This window comes from Nicotiana tabacum, chromosome 8, assembly GCF_000715075.1.
Source record: "Nicotiana tabacum cultivar K326 chromosome 8, ASM71507v2, whole genome shotgun sequence".
NCBI classification, from domain to species: Eukaryota; Viridiplantae; Streptophyta; class Magnoliopsida; order Solanales; family Solanaceae; genus Nicotiana; species Nicotiana tabacum.
The window spans coordinates 191,754,816-191,772,116 of record NC_134087.1 but is presented as its reverse complement, the minus strand read 5'-3'; the positions used below and the strand labels follow the sequence as shown (position 1 = coordinate 191,772,116).

Genomic DNA, 17,301 nt, shown 5'->3' with positions numbered 1-17,301 from the left:
TTTGCTTGAATAACCACAGTGTTTCGCCTATTTGGGCTTTGTGTCTGGGCCCAGCTTAGCCCTTGAGGCTTCCGGCTCCATCGTTAGCTTTGGGCTGTTCCTTGAGCCCAATTCTTTTTTAAAAGGATGTTTGTTGTTTCTGGACTCAATGCAAGCTTGGAATTTGCCCGAAGCAGTTAATTTTAAATATAATGCCTCTTGTAAGTTTGTTCAGAGTAATTTTAGATAGAATTTAATTTAGATAAAATCCAAGCATCTTAGATGGCCTTAGTTAGGTATAATTTCTTAAAGAAAGAACGGACTGAGGATGCCATTTTAATGGAATCGCCTATGGTCCTCACACTAATCTTACAACTTAGATATTAAAAATGAACTTCATAGCTTGCTTTAGGCGCGTTAATTATATAATTATCACAGTTATTTCTAAAATTCGGGTGTGCATTTTATGTGACCCTATTCTAATTTCCAACAAGGTTAAATAGAACGTGTCGTGAACCACAGGTGCATTTCTTGTAGCGTGGCTTACGATGTGTTTTATATAACCTTGAATTTTCCTTAAATATTAAAAGAGGATAAAAAGTTAAAAATACACAATAGGTTTAAAACGTGTAAAAATCAGATAATTAGGCCAATAATAATAGTTGAGCGACCGTGCAAAAATCACGGAACTCGGGAATGCCTAACACCTTCTCCCGGGTTAACAGAATTCCTTACCTGGATTTTTGTGTTCGCGGACCGTGAATAAGAGTCAAACTTCCTCGATTTGGGATTTTAACCGGTGACTTGGGACACCAATAAATCATCCCAAGTGGCGACTCTAAATTTTAAATAAAATAATATCGTTTCGATTGTCACTTAAATTGGAAAAACTCTCTTATACTCCCTTCCAGAAGTGATAAAAAGGAGGTGTGACACTTACACCCTACGTACAAAATACATACAACTTATTCATACATTGTGATGTGGAAAAAAGCATCATTGTTCTTCTTTCTCTTCGAGTTTCAATTTGAAACTTTAACCAAAACCCACTTTAGTGTTCACTAAACTCTCTTAAAATTAAGATAAACTTCAAAGAAAATTCTCAATTGTTTGCAACGACACCTAATTAATCCCAATAAATAACAACTCTGCAAAGCTCGATTTTTGAACTAAAGCTTCAAAAAATTTTAACAGTTGTCAATGAAACTTTTAATGGAGTTTACACTTTTGTAATTTAAGAAAATATGAGAATTTTAACTGCTTAATAAGATAAAAGATTTCTAAATTTACGGTTAGGAGTTCGATTAAACATATCATTTTCCTGAGTAGCCAGCCCTTTTGGACATGCTTTCAAGGCTTGGGTGGGCTTGGCGAGAAAGAAAGTGAGAAGGAGAGAGAAAAATGGGAAAGAGTGGACCCTAAAATGGAGATAGTTATGTTAGGTAATTAAATGGGAACTTCCCTAATAATAGTAATTAGGTTTATAATTTTATATATAGGTAAAAATTCCGAGGGCTAAAAAAGTCCTTTCTCAACCAAACCCAATTAGTAACACACCTTTAACTATAGAGAAATTTCAATACATGGGACTCGTAAGACACAAATATGACTACGGGATCTTTAAACAAATAGCCGATCATATTTATTATTTACTTTTCATAACCATGTATATAGATTATATAATGGTTATACACAATTATATACATATAATACATAAATTATGCATATATTATACCTCCACCAACTATTTATAATTTAAGTAGTTGGGTGGGCGACTATTTGAGTTAATTCTTCTATGACTAATCATATGAGACTTGGTCATTGGTCGACAAGTCTAACTTTAGGGCCCAACTAGCTGATACAGATACCGAGCGCAAGGGAATATTGGGCCAAAATGAAGAACATGTGACATATGCTAAAAATATTTGGGAATCTTACATAAATATCCCAAATAAATTTCAACTTACCAACCTCTAGCCATTAAACATAGATTTATCAAAACTAGTTAAGCACATATAAAAATTAAAAACCTCAAATAAATAAGGTTCTTTCTCTCCTAGAATCACACACAAAGATCTCTTTCCATATTTTTAAGTGAGATCAGCAACATTAGATGCAAGATGGAAAGAAAAATCCATGAATGAGGTAGCAAACAAGGTGATGAAATACAAAGAAAATATATATATAAGATTCCAAAAATCTAAGTGATGATAGGCTATAATTACATATTTTAGTCGCTTATCGCACTCTAATTTACGTCACTTTAATTGAGATTAAGCTTTAACCGCTAGTGTTTTGCACTTATTTCGTCTTTTATGCCTTGTATGAGTGATTTCGAGTGATGTAGATGTTATGAAGCTAATTCCAGTTATTTGGAGCTTTGAATTCTGAGTAAAATTCCAAAATATTAAGTTGGGATCGTGTTCGGGGATCAACGGATGATAGTGCACTTTAAGAACGAAATGAAGAATCGAGCGCATACTGCGCATTGTCCAGTAAACTGCATATAACTTTTCTTTCAAAAATCCGTTTGGGCTCCACAATATATCGTTGGAAAGCTATTTAAAATAGCTATAACTTTCATGTTTTACATTTTCCCAAATTCTCACATCTGCGGCATGTAGGGCGGCGTGTGGCACGCTGCAACTGCCTATTTTGCTCCTGCCTCGAAATTGCAAGGTTCCTGATAAAGTCCACTACCACCCCACATGGTGCATCGCTCCATGCGGCACGCCTATGTATTTTTTACAGAGTATTTTTCTTATTTCGGTAAGGAGAATGTTTGGGCCCGACCCTACTTAGTATAAATACATGTAAAAATATTTTTTTAGAGAAACTTTGACAGACTTTTGACCCGGGGAGAGTACAGAGACGCTGTGGAGGTCGGGTTTCATATTTGTTCCATCAAACTTTGTAACTTTTATGTGTCTATGATTTGTTGTTTGGCTACCATGTCTATGTAGAGCTAAACTTCACGTTCTAGGATTGTGGTTCTTTCATGACTATAGTTATTCGGATATTGATTTTGATTTCTTAATTTGTCGTATTTGTTTATTTATTCAATATCGTCTTTAATTATTTAAATGCTTGAACAACAATTGAATACTATCTACGAATCTAGATTTGAACTCGAAAGTGAGAATTCTAGATTGCATATAGGATTGAATAGAGCAAGTTCTTGAACCCGGGCATCGGGGAATGGATTCGCGGTTAGGATAGACATATACATAATTACCTTGCTTGGTTGATGTACAGAAATTATAAATGTGTTCTTGCTAGTTCTAATGCCATAGACATAAAGGCGTTAGGTCATCTTGAATAGGCGGGTAAGAACTTGACAGATTCTTATGAGAAATATTAATCATGTTAACCAATAAACTAGATAAATTAGTTAGTCAGTTCAATCGAAGAATACAATAGGATTGTTAGATAGCCCATAACCCTATATCGTTTTCATTACATTGATAACATAAAAATCTATTATTCCTCTGTTTAAAGTTTATTAGTTATTTTCTTGTTAGTTTAGTTACTTTAGCATCACTACTTTTGGGTTTAATTTTTGTTTAGATAATTAGAATTGTCTAATTTACTTATTAGTTAATAGTTAATCACAAGTCCTCGTCGGTTCGACATCCGACTTTTAATCACTTTATTACTTGACGACCACTTATACTTACATGTGCGTTTGGCCGCAACAAGTTTTGACACCGTTGTCGGGGACTTAGAAATTAGCTATTTTTCTAAATTAGACATTTAATTTTTTTTTCTATTCATATTTTTTTGTTTGTTTGTTTTAGTTTAGTTAGTATTTTTTTAATTTATTTTAATATGGCATCTTTGAATGAAAATTATTCGAACGATGGTTATTCTTATTTTGATGATCCTTGTCCATATTGTGGAGGATCCCACTGGTGAAAAAATTATCAGAATGTTCCCGGGAGCGAGTTGTGCACACAATCTCAATCCTCTGAGTGGAATATTTATAATATATGTGGTGGTCAAGATGGTCATTGGGATGGTTGTCCTAATTCTTTTCATCCTTCTCTGAGTTTTTATTATGATCTTTTTAACAATGTTTGTGAGTTTAACAGGGGAAATGAAGTGCATGATATGGAACCTGATGCATATATTAGGAATATTCTGAGGGAAGCAGCAAAGCAACATGATGAACTCAAAAAAGTCATGAAAAGAATGAGGGTAGAAATCACAAGAATGAAGGCCAATCTTGAAGAATTAAATGAAGAGAATGAGTTCCAGACAGAGGAAAATTTTGAAAAGGAGGAGATTTTGAGTCAAACTTGGCTGGTGGAACAAGATGAAAGATTGGAAATATATGAGGCTCAACATGAGAAAATTACTGATGGGATGAGAGACTTTATAGAAGGAAGAGCTGAATTGGGACAAGACATTGATAAATTTGGAACTACTATTCACGATTTAGAGGATCAATTGATTGCAAAGGTTGATGCGTCTAACGCCCAACAAAATAGTTCTGAGTTGTGTGAAGCTGAAAAAGAGCTTATACGCCAAATTGAGGAGCTAAAAGTGAAGAGTAAATTATTCAGCCATACTTGTATTGATGATGTCCATGTTAAGGAAAGCACTCTAGAGTCATGTGAGGAAGAAGATAATATTATATGTGAAGACTCTAGTGTGTGTACATATGAGGATGTAAAGAGTAATACAATTCTAGAGTTATGGCATATTGGTCCTCATTCCATACATTTTTCAACATTTTGTTTGGATGATGACATAGAAATCGAGTCATCTGAGCCTTTTGAGGAGCCAATGGATGAGGAACGAGGTGCTTACATTCTTTAATTCGTCGTGCCAGAGAGACAAAATTACATATCTCATCAGAAGGCCAAGAAGTGTAAAATGCGATATTGGTTGCTTGGCCCAATTAAATTTGTCTCGCCGTCTCTGGAGCATAATAGAAAGCTTGAAGCCAAATTAGGGGCGCAATTCATAAGTTCGAGGTGGAGGCAAAAAGTGGTTAACATTGTACCACGACGTTAAATTAGGTGCTTGTTGGGAGGCAACCCAGCTTTACTTCTTTCTTTTATTTTTGGTTTATTTTATTTTTCTATTATATTTGTAGTGTTGTTTTATGTTGTAGGATTATGAGTATAGGAATCAAGGCCATAAGATGCGAAAAAGAGAACTAGATGGTGAGAATTAAGTGTGGGGTTCCCACACAAAGGACCATGCGTGGGGGAAGTCTGAGTACCTCGTGAGTCGTGATTACTTCGACTTTTCAGGGAGTTTCTTGTTTACCCTTGTTATTTTTGCTATATTTGTGCATTTGGGATATTGCATTCTTTTAAGTGTAGGGTGGAAATTCTGTGCTTTGTATAATATTATATTAGTATATTATTAGTTTCTTATCTTTTTATTATTATCTAGCTTTTTATTTTTATTTACAGAGTTATTAGAATTAACAGTATAGTATAGTAGTAGTAGTTTTAGTAGCCTAATTTAAACAAATAAAAAAAAATAAAAAAAGTAGAAAAATTAGACTTTTCCCGACGATGGATTTCCTAGACAGTTTTCTTGAAGGATTTAAGTCGAAAGAAAAAGGACAAAAAGATTTTCTTTTGTTAGGTAGTGTAATAATATCTTCTTGGTTTTTATTTGTGCCGCGGTTCTTTTCCAAGAGTTTTTTTTGGACCCGGTGTAGTTAGTTTTATTTTTGTTAGTAATAGGAAATCTTGTGCTATATTTTGAATTGAAGCAATATCTCTTAACTTTGTTATGCCTTGAGAATAGTGAGTACTTTAGTTGTGACGCTTAGGCTCAATTTTTGACTCTTGTATAAGTACCTTAAATTATATGATTTTAACTTTGCTTAACTGCTTTGACTGGAGTGTCTTGATGAGTCCAATCCTGAGTGAGTTATGTGTCATGTGTGTGTAAGGTTTGTCTTTTATTCTGTGCATTACATTTGATATCTAGAACTTGCCACGTGTGTTTCAAAGCAAAATAGTAATTTTGTTCAGTCTTGAAAGTGATGTAGGCGTTTCTTTGTTGAGCTTGATATATATAGTTTACCTACCTAATTATTATGTATCGTAGTTAACCCTTTGAGCCTGTAATCCTATTTTTTTGGCAACCACATTACAAGCCTTACCCATTTGTTTGAATTAACCATCTATTTGGACCTTTATACCACTCATGAGCACTTGAAGTGTTATGAACTTTGTAAAAGTTAAAGTTTGGGGTGATTGGTTGTGATTTTGAGTGGAACTAATGAAATAAGGAGAAAAGTGCATTATTTTGAAAAAGTAAGAGCCACTTGAATTGAAAAAGAAAGAAAAAAATAGTTATATTATTGTGAAAAATATTCCTTGATAGTGGTACCTCTTGATATAATTGTGCTTAAAGAAGTATGGAGTTAATACACATTGATATGAAGGTGGAGTTATGGTTTGACCCAAGTGTGGGGTTTTGGAAGGTAAAGTGTATGTATTAAAGTGCTTAGCGAGGTGTAGTCACTCTTATATCTGAATATATCCTACCCGTCCCACAGCCTACATTATAACCAATTAAAGTCCAACTTGATCCTAGACTGAATGGGCTCAATTAGTAGAGTATTACACTACGAGTAAGCCTATGGTTCATCTTTGTGGCATATGAATGTTGTTTTTGAGAGTGAGTGAATTTTTTCTATCTTGAGTTCTTAATTGTAATAATTTCTATTGTGTATGGAACTACTCTCCATTGTTGTGTGAGGGCACTTGATTCATGAAGGAAAGACAATGTTGATGACCTCTATGTTAGAGTAAGTGGGTGAGCTATGAATAATGCGTCGTAGTTGTGAGTCAAATCTTGAAGTGAATATGTTACACTCTTAATCTATTTTAAATATTCTTGGTGTGATGAATTAGGAGAATTGTTTAAAAAGGCCGTGTCTATATAAAGTGTAGTTTGATTGCTCGAGGACGAGCAATGGTTTAAGTGTGAGGTTATGAAGCTAATTCGAGTTATTTGGAGCTTTGAAGTCTGAGTAAAAGCCCAAAGGATTAAGTTGGGACCGTGTTTGGGGATCAACGGATGATAATGCACTTTAAGAACGAAATGAAGAATCGAGCAGGCATACTGCGTATTGTCAAGTAAAAGGCACATAACTTTTTGCTCAAAAAATCTGTTTGGGCTCCACAATATATCATTGGAAAGCTATTTAAAAGGGCTACAACTCTCATGTTTTATATTTTTCTAAATTTCGAGAGCCGAGGCGCGTAGGGCGGCGCGTGGTGCGCCGTGGCTGCCTATTTTGCTCCAGCCTCGAAATTGCAAGGTTCCTGATAAAGTCCACTGCCACCCCGCATGGCAAGTTGCCCCATGCGGCGTGCCTGTGTATTTTTTACAGAGTATTTTTCCTATTTCGGAAAGGAGAATGTGTTTTCGTATTGGCCCGACCCTACTTAGTATAAATACATATAAAAATATTCTTTTAGAGAATTTTTGATACACTTTTGATCTAGGGAGAGCACAGAGCCATCGTGGAAGCCGGTTTCATCTTTGTTCCATCAAACTTTATAATTTTTATGTGTCTTTGAGATTTATTATTTGGCTACCATGTCTACGTGAAGCTAAACTTCACGTTCTAGGGTTGTGGTTCTTTCATGACTATTTTTATTCGGATATGATTTTGATTTCTTAATTTGTCATATTGGTTTATTTATTTCAATCTTGCGTTTAATTATTTAATTGCTTGATCACCAATTGAATACTATCTACGAATCTAGAATTGAACTCGAAATTGAGAATTCTAGATTGCATATAGGATTGAATAGAGCAAGTTCTTAAACCTGGCATCGGGGAATAGATTCGCGGTTAGGATAGACATATTCCTAATTGTATTGCTTGGATGATGTACAGAAATTATAAATGCGTTCTTGCTAGTTCTAATGCCATAGGCATATAGGCATTAGATTAACTTGAATAAGCGAGTAAGAACTTGACAGATTCTTATGAGCAATATTAATCCTGTTAACCAATAAACTAGATAAATTAGTTAGTCAGTTCAATCGAAGAATATAACAGGATTGTCAGATAGCCCATAACCCTAGATCGTTTTCATCACATTGATAACATAAAAATATGTTATTCCTCTGTTTAAAATTTATTAGTTATTTTCTTGTTAGTTTAGTTACTTTAGCATCACTACTTTTGGGTTTAATTCTTGTTTAGATAATTAGGATAGTCTAATTTAGTTAATAGTTAATCACAAATTACAAGTCCTCGTGGGTTCGACATCCGACTTTTACTCACTTTATTACTTGACGACCGCGTATAATTGCATGTGCGTTTGGTCGCAACACTAAGAAAAAATAGCATTTTTTCAATGGGTATGATTGAAATTCATTGAAAGAATATAGATGAGTCAATATACAAATTTTGAGGAAGATTAAAGGTGATTTGGACTGATTTGACATAAAAATTTGTAGTTAAAATCTTGTTCAAAAATTTCTTCTGCGACATATGTATCAAACCAGTATCAGGCGTGTATCTCACACATAGGTATATATGAATATACATGTGATACACATTTAATACAAATATGATACATATGTGATACACAAATGATACATAGTGTGATACACATATCATTTTTTTCATGTTCATCTTCTACTTCGAATTTTCAAACAAACCACCTTAAAACTCCGTCAAATCATCTCAAAACTGAGATTCAAGATCCTTAAGATATACCCAATCTATTCTAATAACACTCACTCAAAAGAAAATAGAAATTTAACCTTTTTTTGGCTACAAATAGTTAATTGGATAATATTAGTAATATTTTATAAATTGGTCAATTTTTATAATAAGTTACTTATAAATGAACATAGCTGGTAGTTTTCCAAAATATATTTTCATCTGAGTAGCCGCAACAGTTTCCGTTGTCGTTATATATTTAGTTTATAACACGCATAATCAAGTGTATAATGTTTACATACTAAAAATAATGATTATACATTGATTATTATACAATATATTAGCTAAATTTTTTTAAAAAAACTAGTGTTGTTTTTTGTTGTGGCCTTTGTTGGGCTGTATAGTAATTATATAAGGGAAAATTGCGCGACACATAAAATATTTATACTGTATTTAATATTCGTAGCTATATTGCAGCAAATTTACCATTCGTAGTTATATTTGAAGTTTATAGCAAATCTATGAAATAAGAGATTAATTGTTTTGAACTGAAATAAGAGAACAACAAGCTCTTCTGGCTCTATTGTTTAGAGTGCCTGTTTAGCTGGCAGAGGTCTTGAGTGCGACTTTCAACAAAAGCATTTTATTTTTTTGTATTTCTGTATTCTGCCTTAGTTCAACGAATATAGTCGATACAAGTTGTATCCTTTGTATACGTCCATGTATACAGTCGATATAAGTTGTGTCCTTTGTATGCACCCTTGTATTTCGCCTTGGTTACAGTCAATATAAATTGTATTGGTTGTGCGAACGAATACAGTTGATACAGGTTATGTTCGCTGCATGAACGAATACAGTTGACACAAGTTGTATTAGTTACACGTTTAAATACAAATACTTCAAGCAACTAACAATTGAATAGTAGCTACAAACAATAATTAAGCAAACTATAATTACTACTTACTAGGCTCTAAACTACAGTGATTTATGAATATTCTTCATTATCTAATAATAAATGGTTGATGGATCTTCATGTTCATATTAAAATCTAAAAGCTGTTTAACCTGCCTTTTCATGTTCTTATGATATGTGAATAAAATACTGATAAGCAGTGGAGACTGTCTAACAGCAAGTCGGTTTTGTAAATCAATCAAAAGATATTTATATATATGGCTAACATTTTATGTTTGCATAGTGACCGGCGCTTTTCTTGAGCCGAGAGTATATTTAAAATAGTTTTTGTATCTTTCAAAAGGCAGAGGTAAGGTTTGTGTACATTCTATCTTCCCAGACAGGAATAAGGTCTGTGTACACCATATCCTTCCGAGACTTCACTTATAAGATCACACTGAATATGTTATTGTTGTTTGGACGCGTGCAGATTCCTAATGCATCTATAATAAAAGAAGAATTAATTTAGAGAAAGGTCAACACTTGTATTCGATTGGCTGAATATCAAGCTTATAAATATGCATGTGATCACACATTTCTTTCTTATTTATTTCTCTATCTGTTTCATAAATTGAATCTATTACTATTATTTCTACCAAATTCACCAAAAAAGAAGTTTATTTGTCACTATAAGAAGGTCAATTTTCTCCACAACAATTGTAATGAAGAAGAGAACAGGAATTTTATTTTCATTTTACCGACACAAGGAGAGGGGCGGAGGGGGAAATGTTTAAACTTTAAGGGGTCATTTGGTTAGTACAAATTATATATATATATATATATATATATATATATATATATATATATATATATATATATATATATATATAATGCTAATCGAATTTGATGTTTTAATGCTAAGTTATGCTTTGACTATATATATATAATTACCACACAAAAAAAAAACCTATCTATTTCATAAGTTGAGCTCTCCATTGTCTTTCTTTCCTTGATGTTCTTTTCTTTGTGTTTCTTGGGAGTTGTTTGACGGTCTATTTTGCATATATTAGCAATAATAAATACATTAAAAATTTGCTTCGCATGGGCAGGTGCTAACTGCCAATTATTATAATCAACTTCAAAAATACCAGCTTACGAAATCAAAGGACTGATATATCACCAAATATTCTTCCAATTTAAAAGGCCATATATTTGTTTTAGAATCATCAGTAATCAAACAAGCAAGTTAAAAAAAATGGCAACCTTAAAATTTCTTTTAGTTTTCATTCTTTCTCTTGCATTTGCCTTCGGGCTTGCTAATTCACAAAGCTTGCAAGTAGGGTTTTACAAGAAAACATGTCCAAATGTAGAAGCAATTGTCAAAAAGGCAACAACTGACTTTGTTTCTCGTACTCCTACTTTGGCTGCCCCATTGTTGAGAATGCATTTTCATGATTGTTTTGTTAGGGTAAGCAAGTGATTTAATGCGTTACTTATCATCTCTGTATATGTATATTTGAATTTTTTTTTTCACGATGAATGCAGTACTACAATAGGATAAAGTTTATATATGGTCACTGAAATAGTAGAAAGTCTCTCGAAACTAAATTTATCATATAAAGTAACTAAACTTTGTCCACTATTGAAAGCCTCTCGAAACTAATATATCATTCACAGTAATTAAATTTTATCCACTATAATAACAAGTTTGTAAAATTTTACTCACAATAATAGTAAATTCACCTTGATATGGGTCGGTTTTATCATTACAGGTGGTAATTAAAATTTTTGTGACTTTATTATTATGGTTAAGTAAAGTTCAATAGTATAATGTAGCTAAAAAGATAATTTTGTGATTTTACTGATATAGAATGGTGATGAATCCCTCTAATTGAACATCGTCATCTAATTAACAAAGTTCTAAATAGACAAGTTTTATGAGTTTTTATTTATATTTTGTTATAGGGATGTGATGGTTCAGTGCTACTTAATTCAACAAAAGGCAATCAAACTGAGAAAGATGCAATTCCAAATCAAAGCCTAAGAGGCTTCCAAGTGATTGATGCTGCTAAATCTGCTTTAGAAAAACAATGTCCTGGCATTGTCTCATGCGCTGATATTTTAGCCTTGGTAGCTCGTGATGCTGTTTCACTGGTAACCAATTACATACAATCCATTTATAATTAGCATTTCAATGAAGTTCGAGTACTTTTATTTTATTCTAGTAATAATGACGATGAGTTGAGCTAAACGAAAGGAATGAGGATTCATGATATCGCCGATTTCAACTTACTAATTGGGACTGAGGCATAGTTATTATTTTTGTTATTTCAATGAAGTTCCGAGGCATATAATATTTTTCTAAACACATTATGGGTTGCTGCAGATTAATGGACCAACTTGGCAAGTAGAATTGGGAAGAAGAGATGGAAGAGTTTCAATTCTCTTAGAAGCCATAAGAAACCTGCCAAATCCTTTTGACAACTTTGCTACTTTAAAATCATCATTTGGCGCTTTGGGCCTAAGTGTAAAAGACATTGTTGTTCTATCAGGTAAATTAAGGAAGAAATTTAAAAATAGCCACAGTTTCAAAAAGTAATCGAAATCTAGTCATTTTTCATGTAAACATAAATCTGAAAGAAAATGTTGTTTAAAGATCGGAAAAATACTCCAGTATAATATACCGGTCCAGCATAATATATTGCACATTGGAGCACTGGTGCTCCAATCTCCGGTATATTATACTGGAACTTTTCGCGTGTTGGAATTCCAGCATAATATGCTGGAAGTTCATACACAGGTGCACCGATTCCGTGTTGCAGCAAAATAGTGACTATTTTTCAATGACTTTGCAAACGCTGGCTATTTTTGAATGATTAGTCCGAAAATTTGCTAGCCCGTACTATTTTTACGTAAATTTATGATTTGCGTCAGAAGTAAAATAGTAAAATTACTGCATCCGGAAGAGTTAAAGATCAAGAAACAATAATCCTTAGCATTTCTATTCTTGGAAAGTTTGCACTTTAAGCCTATCAAATATTGATATATTGTAATTCTGGTATTTGTGATATATGACATATACTAAACACATTGAATCGTTAGTTAATTAAAATATGCTCTTTGATCCATCTACATGTAAATCTTTGTAAACATAACGAATTATAAACCATTATACCAATTGATCACCCATGTGTTATATTAAATTTATATCGTTACTTCATATCTGAGGTAATATATAATTCTTGAAATAGTCTAAATGTAACATATTTTTTTTATATAAAGGGACCATAATGCCATAATTTTTAAATAAATTAAAGGTTATATATGCTCAATCACATATCAAAAGAAACAATACTAGATTTTGCTAATAAATGAGGGACCAAAAAAGCTATTGTCCCTATATCCTTTTCTTAATTTTTTCTTTTTCCTTATTTATTGTATTTCACGTATAGGTGGCCACACTCTTGGGGTATCACATTGCTTTTCTTTCGGAAGTCGTTTGTATAATTTTACTGGTAAAGGTGATACAGACCCAAATATGGATCAAAACTACATAGGCCAATTGAAGACCAAATGTAAGCCAAATGATGTGACCACCACTGTTGAAATGGACCCTGGAAGTGCAAAAAGTTTTGACACTGATTATTACACTATGGTTAGCAAAAGAAGAGGATTGTTCGTATCTGATGCAGCTCTTCTCACTGATAGTCAAACAAAAGCTTATGTCTTGTCCCAATTAAATTCCCGTGGATCAACTTTCTTTAAGGATTTTGGAGTATCAATGGTAAATATGGGCAAAATTGGAGTCCTTACAGGGAAATCAGGTGAAATCAGAAAACATTGCGCTATTACAAACTAAAGAGGAATTTTAATAAGCTATTTCCCTTGCAAAATTTTAGTTTTTCGTATTGTTTTGTCTAATAGACCTCTGCTTGCAGTGAGTAATTTTTCTCTATTTGATTAGTTCGTGAAATATGTATCTTATAGTGTAAACCTTTATTTTGTTGTAAGTTTGTAATTCAGTTTGTTAAGCATGTTTTTTTTTTTTATTTATTTATTTATTTTTTTTTTGTAGTTTGTTAAGCACGTAACTAATAAAATTGATGTTTCCCTTTTATAACTTGCATGCATGATTAGGATTGTCCTTTTGTTTTACTTCTTTTTTTCAGTTAAAAATATCGAAGGGTTAATTTCGACCACAAATTTTTTATTCATATACTCCCTCCGTTCCAGTTTATGTGAACCTATTTCCTTTTTGGTTCGTTCCAAAAAGAATGACCCCTTTCTAAATTTGAAATCAATTTACAATTCTACCCTTAATGAGAAGATTTTATAACCGCACAAATACACTGGGCCCCTTTTTGACTTATTTAGGACCACAAGTTTCAAAAGTCTTCATTTTTTCTTAAACTCCGTGCTTAGTCAAACATGTTCACATAAATTGAAACGGAGGAAGTACTATATGATTCCATAAGACGATTGCAGATAATTACAAAGGTTGAAATACCTCACACCTAGTATTACAACATAAGATATGGGATTCGAACGTAAAAATTGCATGGGGCGCCTGTATTGGGAAAAAACTGAATTTACATTGAAGATGACGTGGCATGACACGAGAACTGGTCAAATTGTCAAAACATGATAATCAGTTAAGAGGCACGAGTGACAACAGATACGGGGAAAGGAAAGCTAAATAGGCACGAGAGGCAATTCGAATAATACAAGCTTCGTACCTATTTAGGTCATTTAAAACCAAGAGATCAGAAGGCATTGAAGACATGGATATGATGACAAAAAGGAGTCCAAATTCAATATTAAATATCCAATACGTTAGAGAATTGGTATTAAATAGGAATGATTGTGTAACGTCTTATTTAATGTCATTTATTGCTCATAATTGTCTCATTAAGGCTAAGGTATTACTCCTTTATTTAGGATCAACTATAAAAGGAGGAGGTCAGATCATTTGTAAAGACAGAGGATACCATCAACATTACATTAAAATACAAACTTATCTATTGCTTATTTGTCATTCTCAAAAAGTCTATTATTTCTTTTTCCTCTCCTGATTATCAGTAGCCCGAATTTTTATTTGTCTTTAGCTTTGACCAAAGAATCATCTTTTTGGTTAAACAAATTGGTTCCGTTACCGGAAAACTGATAATCTTTTCTTTGAAGCTACGTTTTATTCGTCTTTTATCAACATGTCAAACAACAACAACAATAACAGTGATAACCCATTGGAAAACCATGAAAATCAAATCCATCAAAATCAAGGTGACCAACCGAACATTAACGTGGTTCCCTCCCCTCCGGATTCACCACGTCAATCTCGTGAAGGCACTCCTGCTCCGGAATCCCGTGCTGATCAACAAGAACAATCTGAACACTTTGAAAGAGGTACAAATGAAGCTTTACAAAAGCTAATTGATGCACAGGTCGGCAAAGCTCTTCAGGCTCTAGTTAGTCGATTGCCTGCTGCACCACCCACACCAACTCCTAATAATAATACATTGGAGAATCCTCTTTCTGGTCTTGTTAATTCTGGAAATGAAGGAACCACCAGTGAACCACAGGAAGGGAGACCAGGTAATTCAGATAATTCCTATTTGCAAAATTTAGTACTAACCTTGCAGAAACAGATTAAGGAACAAAATGAGCGTATTGAGCAAATCCCTGGTTCCGCCTGTAATAAAAGGAGTAGACATGGATAAATACTCACAACAACCTTGGAAGCCAAGTGCTGCTCCCCTTCCAATTCCGAAAAAGTTCAAAATGCATGACACCCCGAAATATGATGGTACTACAGACCCACGTGACTGCATTTACAATAGGCGTGAAAGTCAACGACTTGACCAAACAAGAAATTGAATCAGTACTGGTCAAGAAATTCGGAGAAACACTCACCAAGGGTGCATTAACCTGGTATTCTCTTTTATCTGAAAATTCTATAAATTCTTTTGTTGAGCTTGCAAATTCTTTTATTAAAGCACATTCGGGAGCTCAAAAAGTTGAGAAAAGAATGGAAGATATTTTCAAAATCAAATAAGAGGATTCAGAATTGCTCAGAGACTTTGTTGATAGATTCCAGCATGAAAGAATGACTCTACCCCGTGTACCTAACAACTGGGCTGCAATAGCTTTTGCAAGTAATTTAAATGACAAAAGTTGAAGCCGAAGCCACGAGAAGACTCAAAGAAAGCCTTCGAGAATTCCCTGCAACCACGTGGAATGATGTTTACAACAGGTACAGTACGAAGCTGCGAATTGAAGAAGATACCGTACCTAAGTTTCATCATGAAGAAAGGGGCGGTTCCAGAAGATCAGAAACCGAAAAAAGATCAGGTAAAAAGAGGTACGATCCATATATGGGACCTGCAGGAAAAGACTCACAGTCAAAACAAGATAGCCATCAATATGATCAAAAATCGAGGAATAGGGACTCTGGTTCTTCATCAAGATTCAGAAATGATCGGAACAAACAAGAGTCACGAGATGATGACAGAAGTTTAAAGGCACGGTTCGGCGGATATAACTTTAACGTCACTACCTCCGAGCTCGTGGCTGTTTTGAGAAGCTTGGGAGATAAGGTACGATGGAAAAAAGAGATGCGGTCAAACCCAAATAGACGCAATCCAGATCATTGGTGTGAATTCCACAATGATCACGGGCACAAAACATCAGAATGTAGATTCTTGCAGAGTGAAGTGGATTATCTATTGAAGCAAGGGTACCTCACTGAGTTATTTAGTGAAAAAAGTAAACAAACCTATATGAAAAATAGACAAGAGCCACCAAAGCCTCATTCACCCAAGAGAATAGTGAATGTGATAAGTGGGGGAGAAGATATTCATGGCATAACCTACACAGCTTCCAACAAGATTTCTAAAGTAACAATTACACACAGGAAACGGGTACGGCAGGTTTTAGAAAATGAAAGTATTTCATTCAATGATGCAGATACCGAAAGAGTGATAATTCCACATAATGACGCACTGGTAATATCTTTACTTGTACATGATACTAATGTAAAACGAGTTTTGATTGATCTAGGGAGTTCCGTAAATATTATACTACTAAGGGTATTACGTGAAATGCAAGCTGAAGACAAAATGGTACCCAAGGCGCATACCTTGTCAGGCTTCGACAATTCAAGTGTGGTAACAAAAGGAGAGGTAATTCTAACAACTTTTGCTGCAGGTGTTGTTAAAGAAACTAAATTTCAGGTAGTTGATATGGAAATGGCCTACAATATAATCATGGGGAGGCCTTGGAACAATGATATAGATGTTGTTCCATCAACTCTACATCAGGTTGTTAAATTTCCGTCACCGTGGGGGATTTGTCAAATTCGAGGGGATCAGCAAACAACCAGGAGTATCAACGCTGTAACAAATACGAGCACCGTAAAACAAGAAAAATAGCAATTACAGGAAACAGTTGAAGGTGCCAGCAATCAAACCTCAACTGAGCAAGAGAAAATAGATTTAGACTCAAGACCTGATATAATTCAAGAACCTGAGGAGAATGAAAATATCAAAACAACCATCGAAGAACTTGAGGCTGTGATATTATTTGAGCATTGGCCTGAACGGAAAGTTTATGTTGGAGCTAATTTAAACTCAAACATGCGAGGTATGTTAATTGAATTTCTAAAATCTAACGTGAACTGTTTTGCTTGGTCCCATGCTGACATGACAGGAATACCACCGGATGTGATGACTCACAAGTTAAACGAAGGCTCATCCTTTTACACCAATAAAGCAAAAG

General features: G+C 33.9%; 1 protein-coding gene across 1 annotated transcript; it reads left to right on the top strand.

Annotated features, from left to right (window-relative positions):
• Positions 1-10,770: 10,770 nt before the first annotated feature.
• LOC107809481 (peroxidase 27-like) lies at positions 10,771-13,628 on the top strand. Its single transcript, XM_016634129.2, has 4 exons — positions 10,771-10,996; positions 11,494-11,682; positions 11,915-12,080; positions 12,981-13,628. Exons 1-4 carry the CDS (start codon positions 10,784-10,786, stop codon positions 13,385-13,387), a joined length of 975 nt encoding a protein of 324 aa, XP_016489615.1. The 5' UTR covers positions 10,771-10,783; the 3' UTR covers positions 13,388-13,628.
• The last annotated feature ends 3,673 nt before the right edge of the window (positions 13,629-17,301 follow it).

What these genes read in the sequence shown, in the direction of transcription:
- LOC107809481 (XM_016634129.2), top strand. Translation starts at nt 10,784, where the DNA reads ATGGCAACCTTAAAATTTCTTTTAGTTTTCATTCTTTCTCTTGCATTT. An exon ending in TTCATGATTGTTTTGTTAGG is followed by an intron (nt 10,997 to 11,493) that starts GTAAGCAAGTGA and finishes ATTTTGTTATAG; the next exon opens with GGATGTGATGGTTCAGTGCT. An exon ending in AGACATTGTTGTTCTATCAG is followed by an intron (nt 12,081 to 12,980) that starts GTAAATTAAGGA and finishes TTTCACGTATAG; the next exon opens with GTGGCCACACTCTTGGGGTA.